We start from the raw sequence: 25,528 nt of genomic DNA, 5'->3' as shown, positions 1-25,528 counted from the left end.
AATTACTTACCCAAATTTTTAATAAAAATGATAGATAACACAACTCCTACCATCGTAATGCAATTTACATATCCTATTTTATATAACTTAATTTATGTTACTGTGATAAATCGTACTTCATATAATTCAAGTTACTGATATGAATGCCTTATTTTAATGATAGTAGTTGACTTTCTAAAAATGAGTAAACATTTAAGATGTGTAAACATTGATATCACAGTCACCAATTTAAGCCTATCAAATGCCTTTTCAAGATCTAATGATACTGTTATCAATTTTTCTTCTTTACCCAGTATTTTATATAAATCGCCAACCAGGAGGAATATCTCTGCGTCCCACGCCATCTGAAACCTTACCAATCAGAAAACAAATATTTTACTGTGCGTATTAGTTTTACTGATATTGAAATTAGGAAAACGATCGATATTTACTGAAATCTTTAAAAAATTTCTTTATCTGAGTATTTTCAATCTTCCTTGAAAACATTCAATTTAATACACAACCGGTTACAACCTACACAAACTTTTCATATTGTGTGAATAATTGCATCAAATGAATGTTTCTTTAAATGCTACTGTATCTTAATCATTTTAGTTCTTTCAGTTTTTAACAACACTTTACCCCCCGCCAACCCAAAAAAAGGTAATATTAACATTACAATACATGTTTAAGTTGTTTTGATGTTACTAAATAAATGTTACAGATCTATGGCTGAACATCATAAAATTGAAAAACCATTATATTTTTTTTTTTTTTAATTAAAAGAAACCAGTCCCTTAATTGTAGTTTAATTCTAACAAATAATATCATTAAAGAAAAATTAATCTGGAAAAGTTAATTTAAGTTTATTTTTCTACTAATATTATATTTATTTATTAAACAAAGATGTAGAAAATTGAAATTATCTTTAACATTTGTTATTTAAATACATATTAAACTAACACTGACAGTGCAGTAGGATGTATTTTAGTATAATTTTCAATAAATTTATCAAAAAAATTTAGAACGGGTTGGCAATTTTCTGTTAAATAACAATGGAAATACAATAATCCTGTGGTTTGTAGGGCAAGATATTATGTTTTTATGTAAGTAGTTTTGTTATTTGTTTTGACATAAGTGTTTTTTTCTTTCTCTAATATTAAATTTCTGCACTAATAATCAACAAGGTATAATGAATAATTTTCATTGAAATAATTTAATTTAATTTTTCTTTGTTCCAGAATGAAAGACTATGTTCTTATAGCATATTTTAAGTGGTAAGAAAATAAATAAGTTTATTTTATTGTTTCAAACACAAGAAAATTTATCAATAAAATGATATTTTATGACACCGTTATTATTAATTTTCTCTTGTCAAATAATTAACTAAATCTTATTAGTAAAATTTTAAAAAACCTGTAACATTGACACCCACACTTGAACGCCTGATTTAAAAAATAAACATTGTTGAAAAATTATATTACACTTTTTATGGTTGTAATATATAGTTGTTATGAACAGACCAAATTGAAACAAAATACTCCTTATAAAGAATGAAAGTATTATTTAAAATAAACAGTCGGTAGGTATGTTCTTTATCCCGATTACTGGCATATGAACCGGCATTATTTCAATGATGCAAGTACTTAAAAATTGAAGAACTGTAAGATATTACTCAAAAACAAAAATTTCTGTAATATGAATAAAACGGTTTTTAACAAAACGACACTTGTATCAAAAAAAGTAAGACGCTACATTTCTGTTATCAAAATCTGTTATTAATTTAGAATTTTCTTTAAAAAAAATACATGTTAAACATATGCAATAGACAATAGGTATTCAATAATGGATAATAAACAATATTAAGCAATCCATATAATAAGAAAAAAAAGAAAAAAATTATTACAAAACTCTTATTTGCCTTCTTTATTACTCTCTTATTCTTTATTACTAATCTAACTAAACTGAAATAAATATTTTTCACATTTTAATTTCATTGTTAGGTTATATAATTTTAGAACTGTAAACGTAGTTCGTCGACTTCGTCACCTCTTACCGACGAAGTTCTAACTCCGTAATCAAAAGTTCATCTTTCGATTCAAAATGTCCACAGCTATAAAGTAATTAAGAAAATAATATCTAATTTTAAATCGTATATGTCTGTACAGTTCCTTTTGACTATTTCTTTAGTTCGAGTAATATAAATTTAGTCGAGCTAACTGTACTGTGAAATTTTAAAATCACGTAGCATTATCGACTTATATCATGTCAATTATTTAGACATTAATAAAACTAATGTCACTCAATTTTTTTATCCATATTTGATAATTTCATTGTTTTTCTTGCATATCTTTACATTTTAATCTCTCTAAATATATTTATTGTCATATCACTTAATAAATACCTAAATGTTTCCTTAACATTTGTTTTAATTAAACACGATAATGACATAAAAAAATAGGATTCAGACAGACTTAAACAGTTACTTTCCACGTAAAACTTTATTTACTTGTAAAATACCAGAATGTGTTTAAATAATATCATTTTTGCGGCAACTTGTAGAGAAGTATTCTAGAAAAGAGGTTTATAGTAGGCATTTGATTTGTATGGAAGTAATCAATTGTACACTAGACTGTTTTACATAAAGTAAAGAAGATAATGTTGTAGCAGTATTTTCGGTAGTTACGCGTTAACGGAAGGGCCATTCAGATATATTACAAATTTTAGTCTCTCAACTTCTATATCCGCTACCAAATTCCTTGTTAACTGAGATTTGTGATATCATTAAATCCCATTTCTTCTCAACGTTGCGTAAACGCAACAATATAAAATTATGTGTGTAATTTTTACTTCCTTGTACGAAGTAAAGAAAGTATTGTGATACCAAAAAAATGTCGGTTTTCAGATTTCAACGGAAATCCTCATTTTGACCATCCCTTAATCCATTTTTACTAGTTTCGGCATGACTTTCGTGCGTACATATATATCTCGCATAATTCAAAAACGGTTAGCCGTAGGATGTTAAAATTTTGGATTTAGGACTTAGTATCATCTAGTTGAGCATGTCCTCTTTTGATTGCAATCGACTGCACCAAAAGTGTCCAAATAAAGCCCAAAATCAAAAATTATATTTTGTACTTTTTCTTAACTGCAGTAATAAGCTCTCATTGAGAGCTTTTCAACGATATATCATAAGTGGAACTTATTTTCATTGGTTCCAAAATTGTAGCCAAATAAATTTTAATTAATGAAATATTTTGATTCTACAAGGGGAGGCACACCGGTTAGAATCAGACTTCATCTTTTTTTAACTTTTTTTTAATTTAAATATATTGATTTATTAATAATTATTAATCTCAAATCGTAAAAAGAAATTTATGATGAATAATAATTCAATAATAACAATAAAAAGAAAAAAATTAGCCAGATAGAATTTCAATCGCAGTTTTGTTGTTACTTCGATCAGAAAAAATTGAAAAACTTAACGTAAGTGAGAGAAATTTACTTTTGTGACACTGCGGTAAAACGAGTTTACCAGACAATGTACGTAAAGATTAAATTGACCGTATTATAGGCAGAAATGAAACTAATGCGAGACGAAGGTGTAAAGTGTTTTATAGTCAAGGTGTTTATATTTTTAAGAAATTACAGGTGATTTTACGTGTGGACTATTTTAAAAAATTTCACAAGGCAGTTGAAAATAAAATATTTGATCTTGACTTGACTTCAATAAAAAATTGATAATGTGTTGATGGTAATAATTTTAAAAACAACTGGTTTTCTATCTTTTTTTATAATTTTTTTTTTTTTTTTTTGTTATTTTGTTTGTAAGCAAATCTATTTTAACGTAAGATTATTTATGACTATTCACAAAAATTAATTACAGTTTTTTTTTTTTTTTTTTTTTTTTTTAAATAGACATTATTAATGAACATGATGTCAATATTACAAAAATAAAGAAAAGCAAAGATGTTTAAAATAAAATACATGTTATTTTGAAATATTTGAAGCTTTTTTGATACCAGAAGCTATTATCAGTAAAATATAATTTTAATAAATTAACGTACTTGTATTATTTAGGTCAAAAACAAAATACATTTTTAATAAATTTTGTCAGCTTACTTTCTCAGTGTACAAATACGTTCCTCAGAGATGCCATGAAATCATCTGCCGATGAAATTAAACAATATCGCTTCGAATATATCTTTTGAAAGTACTGTAACGTTTAGAAAATCTTTCAGAAAGAAGAAAGAGAGAAAATAAAGAAAAGAAGAATCCAAAAGAAACCAAAAAGACGTTCTTTCTAGAAAAGGACTTATAAAGACATAAGTTGCAGATAACCCCCGTAACGGAAGACACCCGCCTTGTGTCGACTTCGGTCGCCATACCAAGCCCCCGTTCATAGCCTTGATGGGCTTTAACGGAAGTCGTCTTTTGTGCCTCTAACTGATTACACCTCGCAGTAATTAGCCAGGCCTCGTTAGAATGCCACCGATGTAAATGCCTCGGTAGATATTTACATCAGTGAGTTATGACTCAGCCTTTCGATATTTTATTTTTATTAATTTAATTTAATTTTGAAATGGAAAAATGTGACTACTTGCATCGTGAATATAAGATTAAAGAATTATTGACATATAAGAATTTTTCATATTTTAATTATGTAAAATTCGGAAAACTGAAAAAATATATATTTAAACCATGGAAAAAAATTATTATAACAGTTCTCGTTACTTCAAAATCTGTTTTATACCGTGCAGAAGAACAGTGGATACTACATTTCTGTCACGCCATTTAAAAAAAAAATTATAATTTAATATTTCCTACCCATACATGTATTATGTATTTAAAATTATTTATGTATGTATGTATGTTTTTGAAATTATATTTAAATAAATTTACACATTTTTCAGCCCGGAAAAATGGAAAATATTAGGAACTGACACGTGAGTATGTTTTATTATATTTTTACACCATGAGGTAGGAAGAGGTTGAAATACGAATTTCATTTATCAAATTCAGTCAAGTAACTTGCTTACTAATTTCTGTGTGCAATCTTCTGCTACTGCGATACATTACAATGGTCAGGAAGGTTTTCTTATCTTAGAAGTGAAACCTTTCGATCGTGTATTGGCCTACCCTTACATATTTCTATAGCTTCTTTTCGAATCGAATTTCGATCGAAAATTTACATCGCCACCGATGTAAATGCCTCGGTAGATATTTACATCAGTGAATTATGACTCGGCCTTCGCCGTAGGTTTCTTTCGGACATATTGACTGTCCTTATTCGTCGCCGTCTTAACTAGCTAACCTAGTTGGCGGAAGCACGGACCCCGCGCCAAGTTCTACATTTAATGAGCTGTTGTGAGTTAATGTATCATAATATTCAAGGTAAATTCAGTAATAAACATACCACAAGAAATGTTGTTCGCAAAAACGGAATTTATAGCTAGTTTCCTCAGTGAAAACTAAACTTTATAATTTAAACCCTTAGCTTAGGAAGTTGTGTACAATGAAAATTAGTACGCTTGAACAATCAAAGGATTGGTTGGGTGCTTGTACTGCAGGTCAGCAGATATAAATACTTCCCGGGGACCAGCGGAGGAAAGAATACTTTTTGAAGTTAGAATTCGGTGCAGTGTGCAATAAAAGAGATCACAGTAAGTGTTTGGTGATAAACGACTATTCCATTCTGGACAGTGGTTGAAAAGAAGCTGTCGATGAGTTATTTTAATAACTCATAATTTTTGGATCGGATAGATCTCAAGGAAGTTTGGCTTTATTGATAAATTTACAGGAAATATGGAGCATAAGGATTTGCCCGTATAAAGTATGTCTCAACACTTAGAAAAATTCTCGTAGTATAAATTCTACGAAAAATTTTACAATCCTTGTTTACTTCTTTTAGTAGTAGCGTAACAGACAAGACAAAGCTTGCCGTTACACTTAGAAAATTTTACTCTATATTAGTTAATAAGTATAACCTTAAAGTTCTAAAAATACTAATTCAAAATAGTTTTTAACTCACTGTATTGAATTAAATTGACACGTAATGACTCACAATGATTATTACACCACTTAACTGTTCTCCAAAAAGTAAAAAAGAACATTAAAACACTTCACTTCATTAAAATATTTGTTTCTTTTTTTTAAACTCTAATAACTTTAGTAATCCACATCCAAAACTCATCAAAACGTATACACTTGTCCGTTATCCTTACCTCAAAAGTTTAGAATGTCCTGTTCCAATTAAATAACCAAAAAAACCAACTGAAAAAGCACACGATGGCGGAGCTCAGAAAACACGCATTATCATCCACAACTGTACAGTTGTGGATAACCGGTAACGTTATGAACCGTTATGAACAAGTTGTGGATGAACTCGTAACCGTTCAAATCTGCATTAAAACAACTGTACAGTAAATGGATGGCTGATGAAAATTTCTTTCTCACGCCTACAGGAAGGTTATCAAACGCCTAGATTTGTGTTTGGATAAAAGATGCTTGGCAAGGAATTTCCACGGAATTAGTAAGAAAAAGTTTTAAAAAATGCGGAATATCTAATGAAATGGTAGTGAACCTTTGGCAGAGCGACGTGGAAACTACCGGTAACTCTTCTACAGACACTGACAGTGATTAACTAAAAATAAAATACCATATTATAAAGCGTATTGACAGAGGTGCGGGGCTTATTCGGGGATGGGGTGTACTCGAATAAATACGGTAATTAAAATTACAAAACAAATAACTTCTGTTAATAAACTAAGCGTTCATCCAAACATGTCTATCCGGACTGAATGTGAAATACGACTGCTCTATGCAGGAATCCGGCGCTGAATGAATGTCAGTACCACTTTCATCATGGTCAGTACCTCATAATGACCACTCCCTGCGGCATTATGCTGTAGAACTTAGCGTGACAGATCGCCTGACCAAGCTTGCCGTGGGGCCTCTAACCCCCGCTAGGTAGCACCACCCGACGGCACAAATGGAACGGAACATATTGTATTTTTGCTAACACTGTTTAGTAAAACCATCGTTCTTTTATAATGTAAACTACAATTACTTATACTAATGTTTTATAAGTTATACAGTTTGTTTTTCGCCCTAGCAGCATACATTTCAATCTTTTTAAAAAGTTATTTATTTTTATTCTAAACTTTTAACCATATTCTATAAGTTAGAGTAAAGGCAAAAAGAAATTTTTTGTAATAATTAAGAATATTTTATTTAATAATGCTATAAATATCCATAACTAATTATCATTTAATAATTTTTCAGTTCGTATGAGATGACATCAAAGACATTTTTCGTAAGGTAAGCATTATTTTAACAAAATTATAAGTACATAATTGACACTATTAATTTTCTGTTATAAAAAATATTTATCAGGAGTCCCCTAAAAACATATAAATTTCATTCGAATTCATAAACAATGTATATTCTACAAGTTAAAGCAAACATTTTATAAAAACTTGTGTCTACGTTCTACTTTTTAGTTATTACGAAAAGATTTGGGCTAAATTTACGATTGAGGAAAATCTGTATTAATGGGTAAAATAATATGATATTTTAATATTTAATTTGACTGAACAAATTTTAAAAGTGTTCGCACAGTTTTATTGCAATTAATACTGAACAATTTTTTTTTTTGGAACTGAGTAAATAACAGTAAAAATACGTCTGTGATTTGTTGAAAACAACTGTTAAAAAACGAAAAATAAAAATACCGATTAAAAAAATTCCATGTTAGTTGGGTTTTTTGTTGTAAATTTATATTGATAAAAATAAGAAATAAATATAATAAATAATTATAAAAACAAATACACCTAACCTTACCTGTCATTTGGTTCATCCATTTCCGATTAGTCTTATGACCGACTAAAAAAAAATATGTAAAATATAACTGAGAAACAACCACTGTGGGATTCATCTTTTTAAATTCTTCAGTCAAATTTAACGTCGTGTGAACTTTTATCCAATTAATAATGACTATAGAAATAACGTATTTTGGAACGTCTATCTATTATCGATGAGGATTAAGAACCGTACTTCGATGGATAATATACTACAATCTTCAATGATATAATAATAGGATAAAAAAAATATGTGTGCTTAAGACCACACGGCCGAAGTGAAAACTTGTGTGGGATCGCAATCGTTTCGAATTACTCTTTACTCTCTCCTGAGAATCTGTGTTTTTAGGTGAAAATAAAGAATAGGAATTTTCCATTTAGAATTAAGTGCACAGCAATCATTTAAAGTAATTAAAGGATCGATTCTTATATTTCCTAGCCGTACCTCGACAAATTGAATTAGAAAAAGTTTATTTTTTCATCTCTCAGTGTACTGAAGTATCAACCGTGCTCTAGTCGCCTTATATTCCTGTTGAATAAGAATTCTAATTATTTCATTTCTGTTTATGTTTCAGGCCTAAAGAAACAGAAGTACGAATAATTAAGAACACTGCCATCACGTAGGTGATCATTTTTTAATGAATGTAGTTTGTAGTATAGAGATAGAAAAAATTTTGATGAACTGTGTAATCCATGAATTATTAGGAACAAAAATTCAGCGAATAAAATAAGAGTAATTACACATTTAATCGTCATTTATTCATTCAAAGCAGATTCGTAGTGGGTCTTTAGTAAAGGCTTGCACATGAATAAAACATGAAACAGTTTACCTAACGGAAAACGCTCCTACGCGCAGCTGTAGGAAGCTAACCGAGAGATATAGCTGGTTACCATCCGGATTAAGGCTCCAAGCGTTTTAATCTGGACAGGTACTTGCTGGCATTCAGCGGCCTAGGCGTGGCAGCGAATTGCTGTCTTTGACCAGATAAATTTAATTATTGATAGTCAGATATGTTTTAGTAGTAGACGGGGTGTGCCTACCCATTTTAGTGATATATAAAAAGTGGGCGGTGGGACACGCGAGTAATGTATAGTACCACGCTTATTCCGCTCACGCTTTTAGGTTAGCTCTAGGAGCTAGTTAGAACACTGGTCGCTAAATTGTTTCGAGGCTCAGTAGCCGTTTGTCGTACAGACTTTCAGTCTTACGTTTTAGGGCGAGCGAATGGGGAGGTGGTGGGAGAAATGCCAAGTAAACCAATGAATAAAACGTTTAAAAAGAAATTGCAGTGCCGTATAACAATAATTGAGCTAGAATTTTCCTGAGATTCCCGATCTCGTTTAGGGTAGAAAACGTTCAACCCTGTCCTGCAGTCAAGTACCTATGAGGATGAAGCACTTGATCGTGGTCCCTCAGATGGCTGAAAAAACAGCAGTCGGCTAATCGCCCACATCGGGAATCTCCCCACATCAAAGCGAAGGGTGATTTCTCTGGGGTGCTCTCAAATGTATGATATGGAGCACCAAATTTCTCTCCCTTGCTCGAAAAGGGAAGTGCCTAGTAAAAAGAGTGCATATAGTTGTATCCTTATTGATATCCTACAAGTACAGGATTATCTCGGAGGATGCAGCTGGGGAAGTGGCCGGCCTTGCGCTACTGGACTTCCTCGTTTGGAAGAAGGAGTTAATATACCAAAGGTAAGCAAAGGGGAGGCGGAGTAGCTTTGCTACTCCATTCTTCCTAGCTTGTGCGACAGGTACATGGATCAATAGATTGACTCCAGGCCTTCAGAGATGACTGCATCCCAAGCACGGAGAACTGAGGTACGAGTTGAATAAATTCCCTACCGGTGACGTTTGCTTCAAACAATACCTGTGTGGGTAGGTATTGAGACCGTCCTCTAAACGCGATTATTGAGAAAGGGCGGAAACTGAGAACACAAAGTGTTTGAGTGCTACTTGTTCTTGAAGCACAGAGATGCAAGCCCCTCATTAACATCATAGGAACTTCTGTAGTACAAACGGACGTGGCACTCGGTGTCGGGATGTTGATGTCAGTGCCGGCTCGAAGCTAAAATTAGTGGGAGTGCTGCTACGGAACATTGTTTAGCTTTGTTTTAAAATTGTGTAAAAGGAAGCATGTACATAAAGAAAACTTATTCAGAAACCTGAAAAAATCTTTAAAAAAAATGAATCAAATAAAATATCCAAAATCCAAACCCTACACCGCTGGAATTTTGATTATTTGTGCAATACGTTCAACGCTGTCCTCTCCGTTAATTTCTACTGCTTTTTACTGTTCGATTAACAATATTATGTTATGTTACATCTTTCTTTCTAAATATATGCTTTTATTAAATTTGAAATAAAATGATTTGATTTTTACTGAAAATAATGTACCTTTATTTTTAAAAAAAATATATATATTCTTAAGGGGCGGCATAACCGTTAGAACCAGCGCTATCACAGAGTATTGGTTTGCTTGGCATTTCTCCCGTTACCACCCCATTCGGTCGCCCTAAAGATAAGACCGTATGTCTGTGCCACAAACGTTAACTGAGGCTCGAATAGTTTAGCGACCAATATCCTAAATAGCTCCTAGAGATTACCTAACAGCTTGAGCGGTCTAAGCGCGGTGTCATACACCTCCGGCTTACGTGTCCCAACCGCTCACTTGTTAGATATTTGCTAAAATGGGTAGACGCACCCAGTCAAGTACTAAAACTATATATATCATCCACAAATTAAAATTTATTTCGTCTAGACAGCAATTCGCTGCTACGCCTTGGTCGCTGGATGCCAGAAAGTACCTGTCCACCATATTAAACCGCTTTGAGCCTTAATTGGCTGTTGGCCAGCCATATATATCTCAAGGTTAGCTTCCCACAGCAGTGCGATAGGTCTTTTCCGTTAGGTAAACTACTGATGTCGGTTGAACAAAGCAGCCGCATAAAGGAACTCTCACACGGTCCGACAATGCGGTTCTCGCCACATTGACTCACCGCTTGTGAGTGGCCAATTTTCCCCTTGACCACTAAGTTCCAGGGTGGCCCGGTCTCTAGCCCTCTCAAGAGCAGGACATCCCAACCCCATAGGGGAAGACACCTGCCTAGTGACGTTCCTGTCACCCCCTCCCCACGTTCCTTGCCGTTATGGGCTTTAACGGGAGTCGCCTATCGCCCTCTGACGTTTTACATCTCATAGTAATAAGCCTGGCCTCGTTTGGATGCCACCGATACAAATTTCTTGGTAGACATTTGCAACGGTGATTTAATAACTCAGCTTACTGCCTTCACTGTAGGCCTCGTCCAGACGTCTTCAATGTCCTACATCGTCTTCCTCTGAACTAACTAACCCAGCTAGCGGAACCAAGAACAGGACAGTCAAACACCAGGTGTTCATTTGACTAGACCTCCCCGCAGACGCACAGCTCATCAGCTTTACTAGGACTTGAACGCTGGAACTCTGTACTTCCAAATCAGCTGATTTGGGAAGATGCATTCACTGCTAGACCAACCCGGTGGGTTACTGTTCATCTGCTGCCAGGCGGAACCGTAACAGATAGTGGTTTAAATTAACATGGTTGGTAAGTACCCGGGCACCTGTTGCCCTTAAAAACTAATTCAAGGCATACCATCCCTGAATAAATTTATACAAGGATCTTCCCTTAGTTGTAGTGTAGCATTCCAGTCGCCATGCATCCATCTCGAGGCTCTGCAGCCTTTTCCGCAGGCAGGAGATGGGCAACTGAACGAAATCTAGATTCGGTGCATTGTGATCACCGTTAATTTTGTCATAGAGTATAATTCTGAAAACCATGTCTTGACACTAGCTTATTGTCTAATAAGATTATCCCATTAATTTCTAGTTTTTAACTGTTTTGTACTCGGCATCCTTTTCCAGTTTATCTCATAATTGTAAGTAGCGATCACTTACCATTACCTAACACTCTTTAAATTTTAATTTTTTTTATTTTAGTCTTTTAATTTTATTGATCTGAATTATTATTAGTTGGATATTTGATTTCCTTTTTTCTTTTTTTTATTTCTTTCTAGAATAAATAAACATTCAACTTTACGGGAAAAGAGAGAATTACTGTTGTGTTATCCAGTAATGACTTGAAATTCAGTTTTTTTTTTTGGAATTACATATTCATATTATTATCACTGACGTCCGATTGTTCTCTCGTTTAAAGATACAGATCCTCTCTATGCGCCTTCCAGTTCGTTTACAATGACTCCTTCATAGTACATGCTTACTAACTTTAAGTTGCTTTACTAACTTTATGTTTAATAATAAACATAGCTGATATATTTTAAGTATTTAGCTCATATTTTCTCGAAGTTTTTAACTCCTTAGATAATTTCACTTTAACGATTTTTTATGAAAAAATTATTTCAATACTTTTAATAAACCTTCGAAATAATAAATCTAATTTAATTCATCCTGGAAATAGGAGAATTAAATAATAAAGTCAGTGATAGTGGGTTCTAATTCATATACATATAAACTATTGATTATACTAGGAGTACAGTTGTTTAATGGCAATTACAATTTTACATTAATCAATTGTAATTGAATGTATTAGTTAAATTTTTACTTGAATTAAATTTTTAAGACATTAAATATTTTAAACAATATATTAAATGAAAAATATATAAAAATATAATTATCATATTTCTGTTTAACACATCATGGACCTAAATTTTTGTGTTTAATGGTGAATAAAAATTATATAATTTACTAAGTTTTGTTTATTTTTATATTTGTTTGCAGATGTACTTTACGTGTAAACAAAGATGATAATAGGACAGTGATGAATAATGTATTATATTTATCTCCTACCTTAGATAAAAATTTAAAAGACAAGTTAAAAGGATATTTTAATACGCATATAAAGTTTGAATTAAATTTTTCATACATATGTAAATTTGTTAGCCCTGTAAGTATTCACTTATTTGAAGCACACATACGTAGCAATTAAAAAGGAAAAATTTATAAATGGAAATAGGAAAAAAGAAATATAAACTATAAAAAATAAATTATTTGTTTCAATCATGTGCACACACACAAACACACACACACACACACACACACACACACACACACACAAGCCGGCAAAGTTATGTAAATCTCTGACTACTGAGATCTTTGCCCTCGACAGACTGTATGTGAGGAAATATAACTGCAACATTAAAATACATAACTATTCGTGTAAAGAATTATGTAAAAAAATATTCTACTTTTTGACTAAAATTTTGAGATATGGAACTGAAGGTGACCATATATTCTCACATTTTTAACTCACTGTGATGAAAATGAATTTGCATCAATGTTCCATACATAAAAACTGACAAATTTCATCTAAATTGGTTGAGATATCAATAAAAAGAAAATTAAAAAAAAAAAATTAATAAAAATCAACAAAAAAAGACATATGAATATGTATACGATATGTATCTTTCCGAAAATTATTAATGCTAAAATTATAGATACTTGTTTTTTTTTTTGAATGTCAAAACCTGTCAAAACCCTGAGATGTAAGACTTAACCCGATTATCATACTTTCACTTGTGTAGTATAATTTATTAAAAAAGCATTAAACGATTTGAATGACAGAAAGGCTCCTGGAATAGACGGAATACCTACAGAATTACTGCGTAGTGCAGCTGAGGAAGCGATTGATAGATTATACAAACTGGTGTGTAATATTTATGAAAAAGGGGACGTTCCGTCAGACTGTTATAGTCATGATACCAAAGAAAGCAGGAGCAGATAAATGTGAAGAATACAGAACAATTAGTTTAACTAGTCATGCATCAAAAATCTTAACTAGAACTCTATACAGAAGAATTGAGAGGAGAGTGGAATAAATGTTAGAAGACAGTTTGGTTTCAGGAAAAGTATAGGGACAAGGAAAGCAATTTTAGGCCTCAGATTAATAGTAGAAGGAAGATTAAAGAAAACGAAACCAACATACTTATCATTTATAGACCTAGAAAAGGCGTTCGATAACGTAGATTGGAATAAAATGTTCAGCATTATAATAAAATTAGGTTTCAAATACAGAGATAGAATAACAATTGCTAACATTTACAGGAACCTAACATCAACAGTAATAATTGAAGAAGAAGAAGAAGAAGAATAAGAAGAAACAATGAATGGCATGGATGAAGTCCTACGCAAGTACTATCGCATGAAAATAAACAAGCACAAAACAAAAGTAATGAAATGTAGTAGAAATAACAAAGATGGGCCACTGAATGTGAAAATAGGAAGAGAAAAGATTATGGAGGTAGAAGAATTTTGTTATTTGGGAAATAGAATTATTAAAGATGGACGAAGCAGGAGCGATATAAAATGCCGAATAGCAGAGGCGAAACGAGCCTTCAGTCAGAAATATAATTTGTTTAGGTCAAAAATTAATTTAAATGTCAGGAAAAGATTTTTGAAAGTACACGTTTGGTGTGTTGCTTTATATGGAAGTGAAACTTGGACGATCGGAGTATCTGAGAAGAAAAGATTAGAAGCTTTTGAAATGCGGTGCTATAGGAGAATGTTAAAAATCAGATGGGTGGATAAAGTGACAAATGAAGAGGTGATGCAGCAAATAGATGAAAGAAGCATTTGGAAAGATATAGCTAAAAGAAGAGACAGACTTATAGGCCACATATTAAGCCATCCTGAAATAGTCGGTTTAATATTGGAGGGACCGGTAGAAGGAAAACAATTGTATAAGCAGGCAACGTTTGGAATATGTAAAACAAATTGTTAGGGATGTAGAGGGTATACCGAAATAAAACGACTAGCACTAGATAGGGAATCTTGGAGAGCTGCATCAAACCAGTCAAATGACTGAAGGCAAAAAAAAGTATAATTTAATAATAAATTCCTTTATTACAGTTGTATTATTGTTATGACTTATATTCTTTTCTTTCTTTTTCCTGTTTAGCCTCCGGTAATTGAAGGCAAGAATTTAATTTTAATTGTGTAATTTCTCTATTCTCATCAAGCTCGTTAAAATATTATATCAAGCTGACAATTGGTTCCACTTGACATTTTTTAATTGACCCATCCCCAGCCTCCCAAAAAATCAAAAACTGTGAAATGTACGTTCACTGAAGTAGCCTTTCAGTATTAGGAGAAATGTCGCAAACCGCATCCAATTATCTCAATTTAAAAAAAGTTACAGAGGGATGTAAGTTACTTTTCAGACATCCACTATATAAATACTAACAAGAGAATACGGTTGGTGACCGAGTAGCCAGCAGCTACACCCAAGTGAGTACTAACGTTTGAGTATTGATATCACCCAATAGCTCAAAGAAGCTGTAAATATTGTTTCCAGAAAACATTTATTTGATCAAGTGGATAAAAAAATATAATTTCTGTACCTTTATTATGCACATGAGTCATTAACTGACTTGACTGTACAATTTGTGCAGTCAAGTAATATTAAAATTTATGCAAGTATGAATGATTAATATATGTTTGTCAATCATTTAGTTTTTTTTTTTTTTTCAGTGAATTCACTGATTACTAAAGCGTGCATTTTTCACCCTTTTTCCATTGAAAATTCGACTTAATTCTACCTTAATTTTTGTGACTTGAGTTTAGAACACCTCAAACCTAAAATTATGTGAACTACAATTTTATAATAGCTTTATATTTCATGTATAAACTTATATATTTATTATTTAAAAAATTGCAGTAACACTGAGGCAATATATGCTTGCATCTGGTGATGTTGACATAATGTTCATATAGTCATTTATTAATGTTTAATATGCAACTGCATCTGTCGTTACTTTATTTGTAAATAAACTAATAATATTAACCCACCGGGTTGGTCTAGTGGTTAACGCGTCTTCCCAAATCAGCTGATTTGGAAGTCGAGAGTTACAGCGTTCAAGTCCTAGTAAAACCAGTTATTTTTACATGGATTTGAATACTAGATCGTGGATACCGGTGTTCTTTGGTGGTTGGGTTTCAATTAACCACACATCTCAGGAATGGTCGAACTGAGAATATTCAAGAATATACACTTCATTTACACTTACACATATCATCCTCATTCATCCTCTGAAGAATTATCTAAACGGTAGTTACCGGAGGCTAAACAGGAAAAGCAAGAAGAAACTAATAATATTACATATTTTGTAAACAGTAATTAATATTTTTTTTACATTTTAGTTAGATTTATTTAGCGTATGGTACCAAGACACAACACCAATTACAGTCAAAAATTACAAACAAATATCTAAAAAATTAATATAAGCTATTGATTCTGGAGTCGCTATCAGGAAATCTTCAGAAGTCCCTTCATAGGCTGTCCTAGGGCAAACTTCTGTGATGTGTTTAACAGTTTGATTGTCACCACACTCGCAAAGGGGCTTCGGTGTTTTTCCCCATTTATACAGGAAATATGCGCACCTATCATATTGAATTTGTATTGCTTAACGTTGACCATGTCTTACATGGCAAGTCAAAACCTGGCGGCTTTTGAGTAATACATTGTTATACTGGACTTCCTCCGACTGTTCAAGTGATGTACATTTTGTTATTAGCACCCAGTCATCGGCCTAGCCATGCTTTTTAGATCTTGTCTCTGGTATGTCTGTAACATCGAGGCTGAAAAGAAGAGGCACAAGTACCGACCCTTGTGGCAGACCATTCGTGAGTTTCCTTGGTGAGCTTTTATCGGATCCCAAGATAACTTGGAACATTTTGTCGTTCAACATGTTTATAAGGAGGCAAGCTGTTAATTTGCATGGGATTACACGGAGGTCCTAACAAATCATGCCTTCTCTCCAGACATTGTCGTAAGTGGCTAATAAATCAATGAATGCAGCATAGGTTTTAATATTTCTTTGGAACCCCGCTTCAATATACGTTGTGAACCAGAGAACTTGGTCGGTGCAACTTCGTTTTGGCCTAAAGTCTGCTTGTTCAATCAACATAACATTAAATATTCTCTGACAGATTCTGTTGTAGATAAGCCTCTCCAGTAATTTATATGTCACTGATAGTAATGCTATAGGCCTGTAACTCTTAGATATGTTTGCCGGTTTCCCTGGTTTTAAGATGGCTACTACCTTCAATTGTTTGAATTCTCTGGGTACGCTACCGGTCTGTATTATGTTAGTGAAGAATCTGGCCAGCCAAAGTTTTACATATTTTCCGCAGTTTAATAGGAATTCTGGATTCATCCCATCGAATCCCGGTGCTTTTCCTGGAGCGGCATTTTTGTGCGCCGACTTAATCTCTTCAAGTGTGATAGGGTGAGCGTACTCAGTTCCCCCGTCTATCTCTCTCCAAGTTTTTTAGTTTACGTTTTATCTCAATTGCGTGCGCTCTATCTCTTGGTGCTCTGGAAGTTGCCACTATGTTGGAAGCTACGGTGTTTGGGGAGACATTTGCTTTGTGTCTCTAAATAGGAGCACCGCTTCCTAATTTTCTTAGCAGAGTCCATGCATGACAACTCGAGGTCTGAAAGTTCAGGCTTCAACCGTTTCTGACCATATCTGTTGTTTTGCAGCGTCGAGGTTATGGAGAAGTGCCTTTCAGCTCTTGATCACCCTTTTCAAGGAAGCTTCGGTAGAGAATGTCGCTGTTTTGGGACCACCCTGGGATATAATCTCTGCGAAGCCATCTAGGGATGTACTTCTTTGCGGTACTTGTTACTGCTGCTATAAATCTGCTATAGCTTTTGCTAATTGATGGTATCGAGCCTAGGCATTTATCCAGATCCCTAGAAATATTTTTCCAATTAGTCTTTTTGAAGTTCAATCTAGGGTGGGGGTACAGAAGTCACAAGTGAAATTTGGCTACCTGCCTCTACAATGACTGGACGGTATTTGCAGTGGGGAAAGTCGCAGAGAACTTTACTGGTGACTAGCAGCAGCCAACCTTTGCAATCAGTTGAGGCAAAACATAGATACGGGTTATACTCCTGCCTCCAAGCCGCTGATTTAAAAGTAAATCGGTCTTTAGCATCAAAGACAAGACTTAGATTCTCATCCTCAGCCCATCTCACCAGAGCCTCCCCATCCCTACCACAATCCTTATACTTCCATTGCTCGTGGTGGCTATTAAAATCACCCACGTATAACACAGGTTGAAGTTGTATTTGGATTACTGAGGTTGGTCAGACAGATGGTGGTTTATAGAGATATTGGACACTATTATACTTCCAATTTTAACTACCACATTATGAATTTCATTGCCTGTGGAGGTGGAAATGAGAGTAGCGTTTTCTATATCGCGTCTAATCTAAGTAGCATCATTATGCATTATAGTATGTGACACCAAGTAATTCATATCCAGGTATTCTGCCCCTTTTCCCTAATTGTTCCTCAGTGTTACAATGTGTTTCCTGGATTGCAACCACATCAATATTGTTATTCTTCAGCAGTTTTGATAAATACTAGCTCTTAGAATAACTTATGCCTTCCATATTTATGTCGTAAATTCGGACCGAAGGTCCAAGATTTCTTGTCGGCAAGATCTCAGAAGGACTGTTGGGTATATCTAGTGACATGGCCTGCAGTTCGTATTATTGTAGACTTGTGTCTGCATGGTCAGGAGAACCTATCTTCTTGGTTTGTCTGACTGCCAGTATCTGCTAGCTCATTTAGCGTTACCCAGGGTGCACCATGTGGAGGCGAACTAGCTTTACACCCCTATTTTTGGTAGAAATAGGTATGAATGAGTTTGCCTTGGAAAAATTCCATATTCGATGAGAAAGATAATTTAATATGTTAAAATTACTGTATATATCTATTTTCATCGTAGTGTTATTTGAGTTATATTTTAAATTCTTCTTTATAAAGAACAAATAAATTTTATTTTATTTTTATCTCTAAAATGCAAATATTAAACAGCTGACTACTTTTTAATATTACTAATTTTAGTTTATCTTTCGTCTGTTTATTTTATTTTATTACTTCATCTTACAAGGAGTATTTAGTAAACATTCATTGAATTGAGGGTTTACTTGAATAGTTTACATAATTTTACATTTTACAAAATTCAAGGGACGTGCAACTAATTTTTCATGAAGCTCAAATCAGTCCTGAGTTGACTCCTTAGTATGTAACACTCTTTTTTATTCTATAAAAGGTTTTCTTCAAAAAAATCCATTATTAATATCTAAGATGATTATATTTCAGGAATTATTAAATTCCAAGCATATACTTGTATTTGAGGTGGTCAATTATTCATCATTAATGGGCTGTTTCTATCCTGATAAATTTATCCAAATTTCTGGAAGAAATTATTGATTAAATAGATGACTACTGCTTGAAGAGTGAATTAAGTTTCTTTTTTGGATGAGCTTGTTTTGTAGTCAATGGGGAAAAGGAGATTTGGCCCCTTATCTACAATCCACTGTTTCCTGACCTGTGATCATTTCTCATTGTTAGTGTTCAGCCAGATGCCTCTTTGATCCATTCCACGGACACCATGAGGATTGGCTTGAATTAATGTATCACTGCTATTTTTGGGATTTGATCAGTATATAAAAATTTTTATATACTTTCACTATGGACATACCTATGGAATCTTTAATCCTGTTTGGTAACTGTACTACCTCTGTACAATCCCTACTTAACACACAATACATATATATGTTGTGTGTGTTGGTGTGCTATTTAGACATAACTTGGGTATACGCAGTTATTAAATTACCAGATCAAATGTAAATTTCTCTGTTTAGTCTCTGGAACCACCATAAGAAGGCTAAACTTCAGAGGATAAATGAGTATGATATGTATGAATATAAATAAAGTTTAGTCTTGTACAGTATCAGATTGACCATTCTTGAGATGTGTGGTTAATTGAAACCCAACCACCAAAGAACATCGTTATACATAATCTAGTATTCAAATCCTCATAAAAGTAACTGCCTTTGCTAGGATTTGAACCTTAGAACTCTTGACTTCAAAATCAGCTGATTTGCAATGGTGAGTTCACCACTAGACCAACCCATGGTGGGTAACATCAAATGCCCCTACTATTTAAAAACATATTTATCTAATATATTCCATGACAATTAATTTTTTTTAGGTACCTAATATAATATCTTAATTAATGTTTATGTAAATATCCTTTAATTATGTATTTCTAATATATAAAACTGTTCAGTTACAGGCCTTTAAAGGTGCAAACAGAAAAATATGGCAATACAAATTATTAAACTTCACCGTCAGTGGTTATCAGTTACAATATTTTTATTCTTTACAACCTACATGTGTTGGTCTTACATACTGTTTAAGACATCAAATAATTAATCATAATGTAAGTAATGAGGTATCTGATTATCCTTCTCCTCACGTTTAATAGCATTAAACAAAAATTTTACTTGTAATGATTTACATTGTATATTTCGTCTAACAAAATTTAAAAAAGAATTCCCAATCCGTTAACTATTTTATTTAGATAGTACAAACAATATATGAAAATCGTCACTGCTATTAAAAAACAATTAAATTTTTTTCCATCTTAACTGTTGTATATTGTTCAGGTGAAAAATTTATGTGATAAATAAAGTTTAAACTCAGCTATAATTTGGTCCAAACTTGCAGCCATTGCAATTTTTTTTATTCTATAAAAAGGTTTTCTTCAAAAAAATTCAATACTAAATTCAAAGAGGATTATATTTATTAAATTACGAATTATTAAATTCCAAGCTATAGAATCATATTTCAAATTGACCAGACAGTTGGACCATTTGACCACAACTAATCAACTTACAGGAATTCTGTTCTTCAGAAGTTCATGAATGAGAATGGATATAATCAATGTGGCAGGGTGCTAAATTGCTGGAATATGATGTTAAGTTTTAAATGTTGAAGTTGTGGACAGGCAAAATTTTTCAATTTATCGAGGTAAGTCTTCATAAAAGGAAAATGGAACGATCAACCATAGTAACTTGTCACACATCGCAAACACTAATTTTTGGAATATCCCGATCGTGCTCAGCATTGAAAACCCAGTCATTAGAGAAAATAGAAGAGCAGATATGAAGGTATAAGGGGCAAGAATACAAAAGATGAACTAATTTATAGATTTTATAAAAGAGTTGTTCAGGCAGAGGTAAGTGCCTTTAGATTTTAAACTGTTTATAAAGCATACCCGTCACTTATCTTGATATATGAATCTGGAACATAGATTCTAATAAATAGTAAAGATAGAAGTAAGATACAAATACCAAAACAAAATTTTTGAGGAGTGTAATCAGGAAAAGTTGCATAAACTTTCATTTTTTGTTTCAAATCATGATCCCCAATGCCGATATTGTCACTGTAAGAATAATTTGAAAAATATTTCATGGAAACTGGTTCTGGAGATATTATGCAGCATTCTGAAAATAGAGTGGCAGCAATTAAAAAAAATACCATGTTATCACATACACTCCTCACGGAGTAATCAATTTAAAAGTGCAGAGCATTATTATGCCATATTCTCCAATGAAATTATTAACTTCAAATGATGAAAAAAAGAATTTCACCCCAATGAAAAATTCTTAAAAACCAACTACATTGAAACAGAATATAGATGATCCTATATCATATAAGAAAGTTTACTAATTGTTACCTTTACATTATCAATTATTCAGGATTTGCAAGAAACTCTAACAATTTTCTACCCCTTGATGTTTCTACAATTTAAATCTTTTATTAGTATCAAAAACATTAATTTACTGTATTGTTTCTTCACAAGTGACTGATTATTACCTATTTTCCCTGAACATATGGCAGAAATATTACAATACTCTTAATTATAAGAAATATAATTCATTAATTTGTATATTACTTCATTTATTTGTCTTTTGTTTAATTTTAGGAATATCCTGTAGAGGGATCCTTTTTTCACAACATTGATAGTGCACAAACCAATGATACATTAAGTGTTATAAATGCTGTTGATGATTGATTCTGTTTAGTAGTAGAACCTAATATCCTACAGCTGTTACCAAAAAAAAATTAGAAAGAAGATAAATTAAATATGTAATTTTACAACAAATAAAATATAATAAAAAAGTAATTGAGACTGCTCTATTAACTATACTTTTACTGTTTCTTTCTTTTTTTTTTTACTTTTTTATTTTAATTCTGAAGCGAAAAGCAAAGCACCCTGAGAAATTTACAATATAATGTATTCACTGAACCACATGCTTCTGCTGAATCACTAGCAGCATTCACAAAACACTGTAAGCAGCATAAATTTACAGACTAAAGGTATAACCTTTGAATATTTTATAAAAAAAGAATATGTTTCTATCACAATGAATTCTTTGAATTTTGATAGTTAATGATACATTTATGATTTTTACTCATTAATCTATGATAGAAAAGAAATATCTATTTAAACAAAAATCTTCACAAAAGTACCCAAGGACATGATCTATGGTTTATGAAAAGCATTCTTTGTTTATTTTCAAACCGGTTTCAAATGTCATTTTATTTCTGTATATGGCCATTGAAACTGATTCCTATTTATTTTTGTAAATATATTTTATTTCTGTTCTTTTTGCTAATATTTTAAATAGTTTGTTGTAATATGGATGTTTTTATCTTGTATTTATTATTTGTAACCATTAATTAAATCAGATTTACTAATAATCTCTTTTTAATATAAATTATCGTCTTAATTTTTACCAAGTTTGAGATGAGCCATTCTCTGTGTTTTCTTTAGTTAATTTTTTCTTTTGTTAAATTTAAATGAAATGGGGGGATAACTAAGAGAGTATGAATAGCATATGTGTGTTTTTATATATATATATTTAATATAAATCAACTTGACCCAATCAACTACATAATTATGAAATATCTTTCCTTATTTTGTTGTTTTTCTACAAGAGTACTTTCATGTGATCCTGTTTCATTAGTTGTAGGTAAAATACTTTGTATAATTACATATTAAATAAAAAAATTTAATAGATTACAATACAAACACATATGCAAAGGCAAATGGAGTCAATTGAGTAAAATGCATGTGGCCAGCCAAATACAATAACTGATACTATTTAAGTAAATGAATATTTTACATAATATCTATGAAGTGCTGCTATCTATTGCAACTTTTATAAGCAAATCTCCCTCAAAATCTAATATTAAATTCTTTCTGGTTTTCCTACTTTTTATGTTTCATTATCGTAAAATGCAACACCCCACAAAAATATATTCAAGAATCTCGTTTTAATTTATAGATCTGTATTTGATACACAAATTTCTTTTTTTTTTCATTAAAAGATTTCCATTGTTTATATTAGGCTGCATTACTTTGTCCACTCTTTATAATATTATTCCCTTAATAAAAATATTTTATAAAATTTTGTTATCTTTATCTACCTTAATATTTTAATTCTTTTTATCCTAAATTTTTTTCATATTTCACTACGTATATTTTACTCTTATTCATGTTCAAACCAAGTTATTCATCTAGAAATAAATCCATGCCATTAAAAGAACAATATCATCAAATCTCAATATTTTCATTTTTCCCTCAAATCTTCTAATTTTTTTTTGTTTCTTTTTACTACAAATTGAAAAGCAAAGGGATGCTACATCTTGTAAGCATTACTTTCTGAATCAGTCCTTGTCTTTATCTATCTATTTTTATTTTTGTGTAATGACACTGTTTAATTTTTTTATTTTTTTCTAAATTTTTTCTGATTAATTTTTTCTCTGACAAAGATGATACTTTGTTTTAGTTTTTCATTTCATCTTACTTTATCGGTGTTTCTACATAAATAATTTATTTTTAATGTTTCTATTAATAATAACACAGCTGTATTATATGATTCTTTTCTTCTCAGTAGTGATTTCTAAAGAAAGAAGAAGAAAATAGAATATTTTCATAGAAATAATTAAAAAATCTGTTTTAACAATTAATAAGGTGTTTATTATAAATTTTCAATCAATCGCTAATTTTACTATGGATGTTTCATATATAAGTTTTACTAAAATGGAAAACAAGACTATGCTCTGAGAATCACTTCGAAAAAATGCTATTAAAAATCTAAACCTAGATGGCCATTTCTATTGGTAAATAATAAAATTGTGTATAAAAAATACATTTAAAAAGTTCATGGAAAAACCAAAGAAATAAAATAATAAACAATATAAATTATCATTTAAATTTTTATTAAAAAACAATTATAAAATCAATATTTTCAGCCGGGATTTAAAAAAAAAAATAAGACTACAGATAACTATTATTCTAATAAATTGTAATAAATCCCTAAATTTAGTTTAAAAACATCTAACCCAATCATATAAATCAATTCAGATAGACTTGTGACCTTCTTGCAATTAATTGTTTCGAATAAAAAGTCCAATCGTTAACCTCTTCCCAAAACTAAACCTTAGTTTTAGGTTTTTAAATATTCTTTATAATAGATTTTACTTCAATATAAAATAGTAGAATATATTATTGAATTAGAATCGATCTATAATTATTACAAAATAAACAGAGAAAAAAGTTTTATTTACAAGGCTACTCAATTAAAATATGAATTACAAGGTCTGTAAATAAAGTAATGAGACTGATTCAGAAATTTTTTTATTTACAGTCCACTATACAGTGGACTCTCTCATTTTCAAAATAGTTTTCTTGGGAAGACATGCAATGCTTCAAATGATTTTCCCCCTCTTCATAGCAGTGTTGGAACTAGAAACACTGAGTTCCAACACTGCTATGAATCTGAAGGATATCTTTCAGATGGTCGGTTACATTTTTTGTTATGTTTTCTACTGTTCCAAAATGGAGTTCTTTGAGCTGTTTTTTAAATTCGGAAACAGGAAAAGTCGCAGGGATTCATGTAAGATGAATAAAGTGGTTGAGGAATGACAGAAATGTTTTTCTTTTCCAAAAACTCATTAATTGAGAGTGCAATGTGACAAGGTGCATTGTCATGATGGAGCATCCAGTTGTCTTTTTGACGGCAGGTCTCATAATGGCGTAGTCCATAAGAAGTTTTTGCCTACAGGAAAGACTGTAAATCAATATGTTTTCTGAGAAATTCTTGAAAGACTGTGGAAAAGAGTTACCCACATGAGACCAACCATCAAAGACAACTGGATGCTGCATCATGACAATGCACCTTGTCACGCTGCACTCTTAATTAATGAGTTTTTAGTAAAGTAAAACATTCCTGTAGTTCCTCAACCACCTTATTCATGTGACTTGAATCTCTGCGACTTTTACATGTTCCCAACTCTAAAAATCACCTCAAAGGGCACCATTATGGAACAGCAGAAAACATAAAAGAAAACTGACCAACTGAAGGATATCCCAGTTTCTGTATTCAAACACTGGTATGAAGAGTGGGAAAACCATTTGAAGTGCATGGCTTCCCAAGGGAACTATTTCGAAGGTGATATAGTCCATGTATAATTGGACTGTAAATAAAAAGTTTTAGTTCAAAAAAAATTCTGTAAATAAGGTAATGAGACTGTGGTTCGACAATCTCATTACCTTATTTACAGACGTCGTGTTTTAAAACAATTTATCATGATATAGAAGTATAAAACTCAATCAACAGTAGTCTTGTAATTTTCCTGGTTGTGTGTGTGGGCGCGCACGCGCGTGTGTGTATGTACGTAAAACACAATTTAACAGATCTCAATATAGTATATTTCATGTATTTTAGAAAATAGAAGAATGTTCCCTTACACAACATGGAA

General features: G+C 31.9%; 1 protein-coding gene across 1 annotated transcript in view; it reads left to right on the top strand.

Moving 5' to 3' along the window:
- LOC142333001 (uncharacterized) overlaps positions 1–21,907 on the top strand; it is a 64,491-nt gene extending 42,584 nt beyond the window's left edge. The window contains exons 13-19 of the mRNA XM_075379765.1: positions 1,221–1,256; positions 4,893–4,925; positions 7,264–7,299; positions 8,414–8,458; positions 12,615–12,780; positions 19,983–20,135; positions 21,684–21,907. Coding sequence (XP_075235880.1) covers positions 1,221–1,256; positions 4,893–4,925; positions 7,264–7,299; positions 8,414–8,458; positions 12,615–12,780; positions 19,983–20,135; positions 21,684–21,773 — 559 coding nt within the window. The 3' untranslated portion in view covers positions 21,774–21,907. The remainder of the gene's footprint in view (positions 1–1,220; positions 1,257–4,892; positions 4,926–7,263; positions 7,300–8,413; positions 8,459–12,614; positions 12,781–19,982; positions 20,136–21,683) is intronic.
- The last annotated feature ends 3,621 nt before the right edge of the window (positions 21,908–25,528 follow it).

The sequence above is a fragment of the Lycorma delicatula genome, chromosome 12 (assembly GCF_047948215.1).
Source record: "Lycorma delicatula isolate Av1 chromosome 12, ASM4794821v1, whole genome shotgun sequence".
Taxonomy (NCBI): Eukaryota; Metazoa; Arthropoda; class Insecta; order Hemiptera; family Fulgoridae; genus Lycorma; species Lycorma delicatula.
This window is presented reverse-complemented; position numbering and strand designations above follow the sequence as displayed.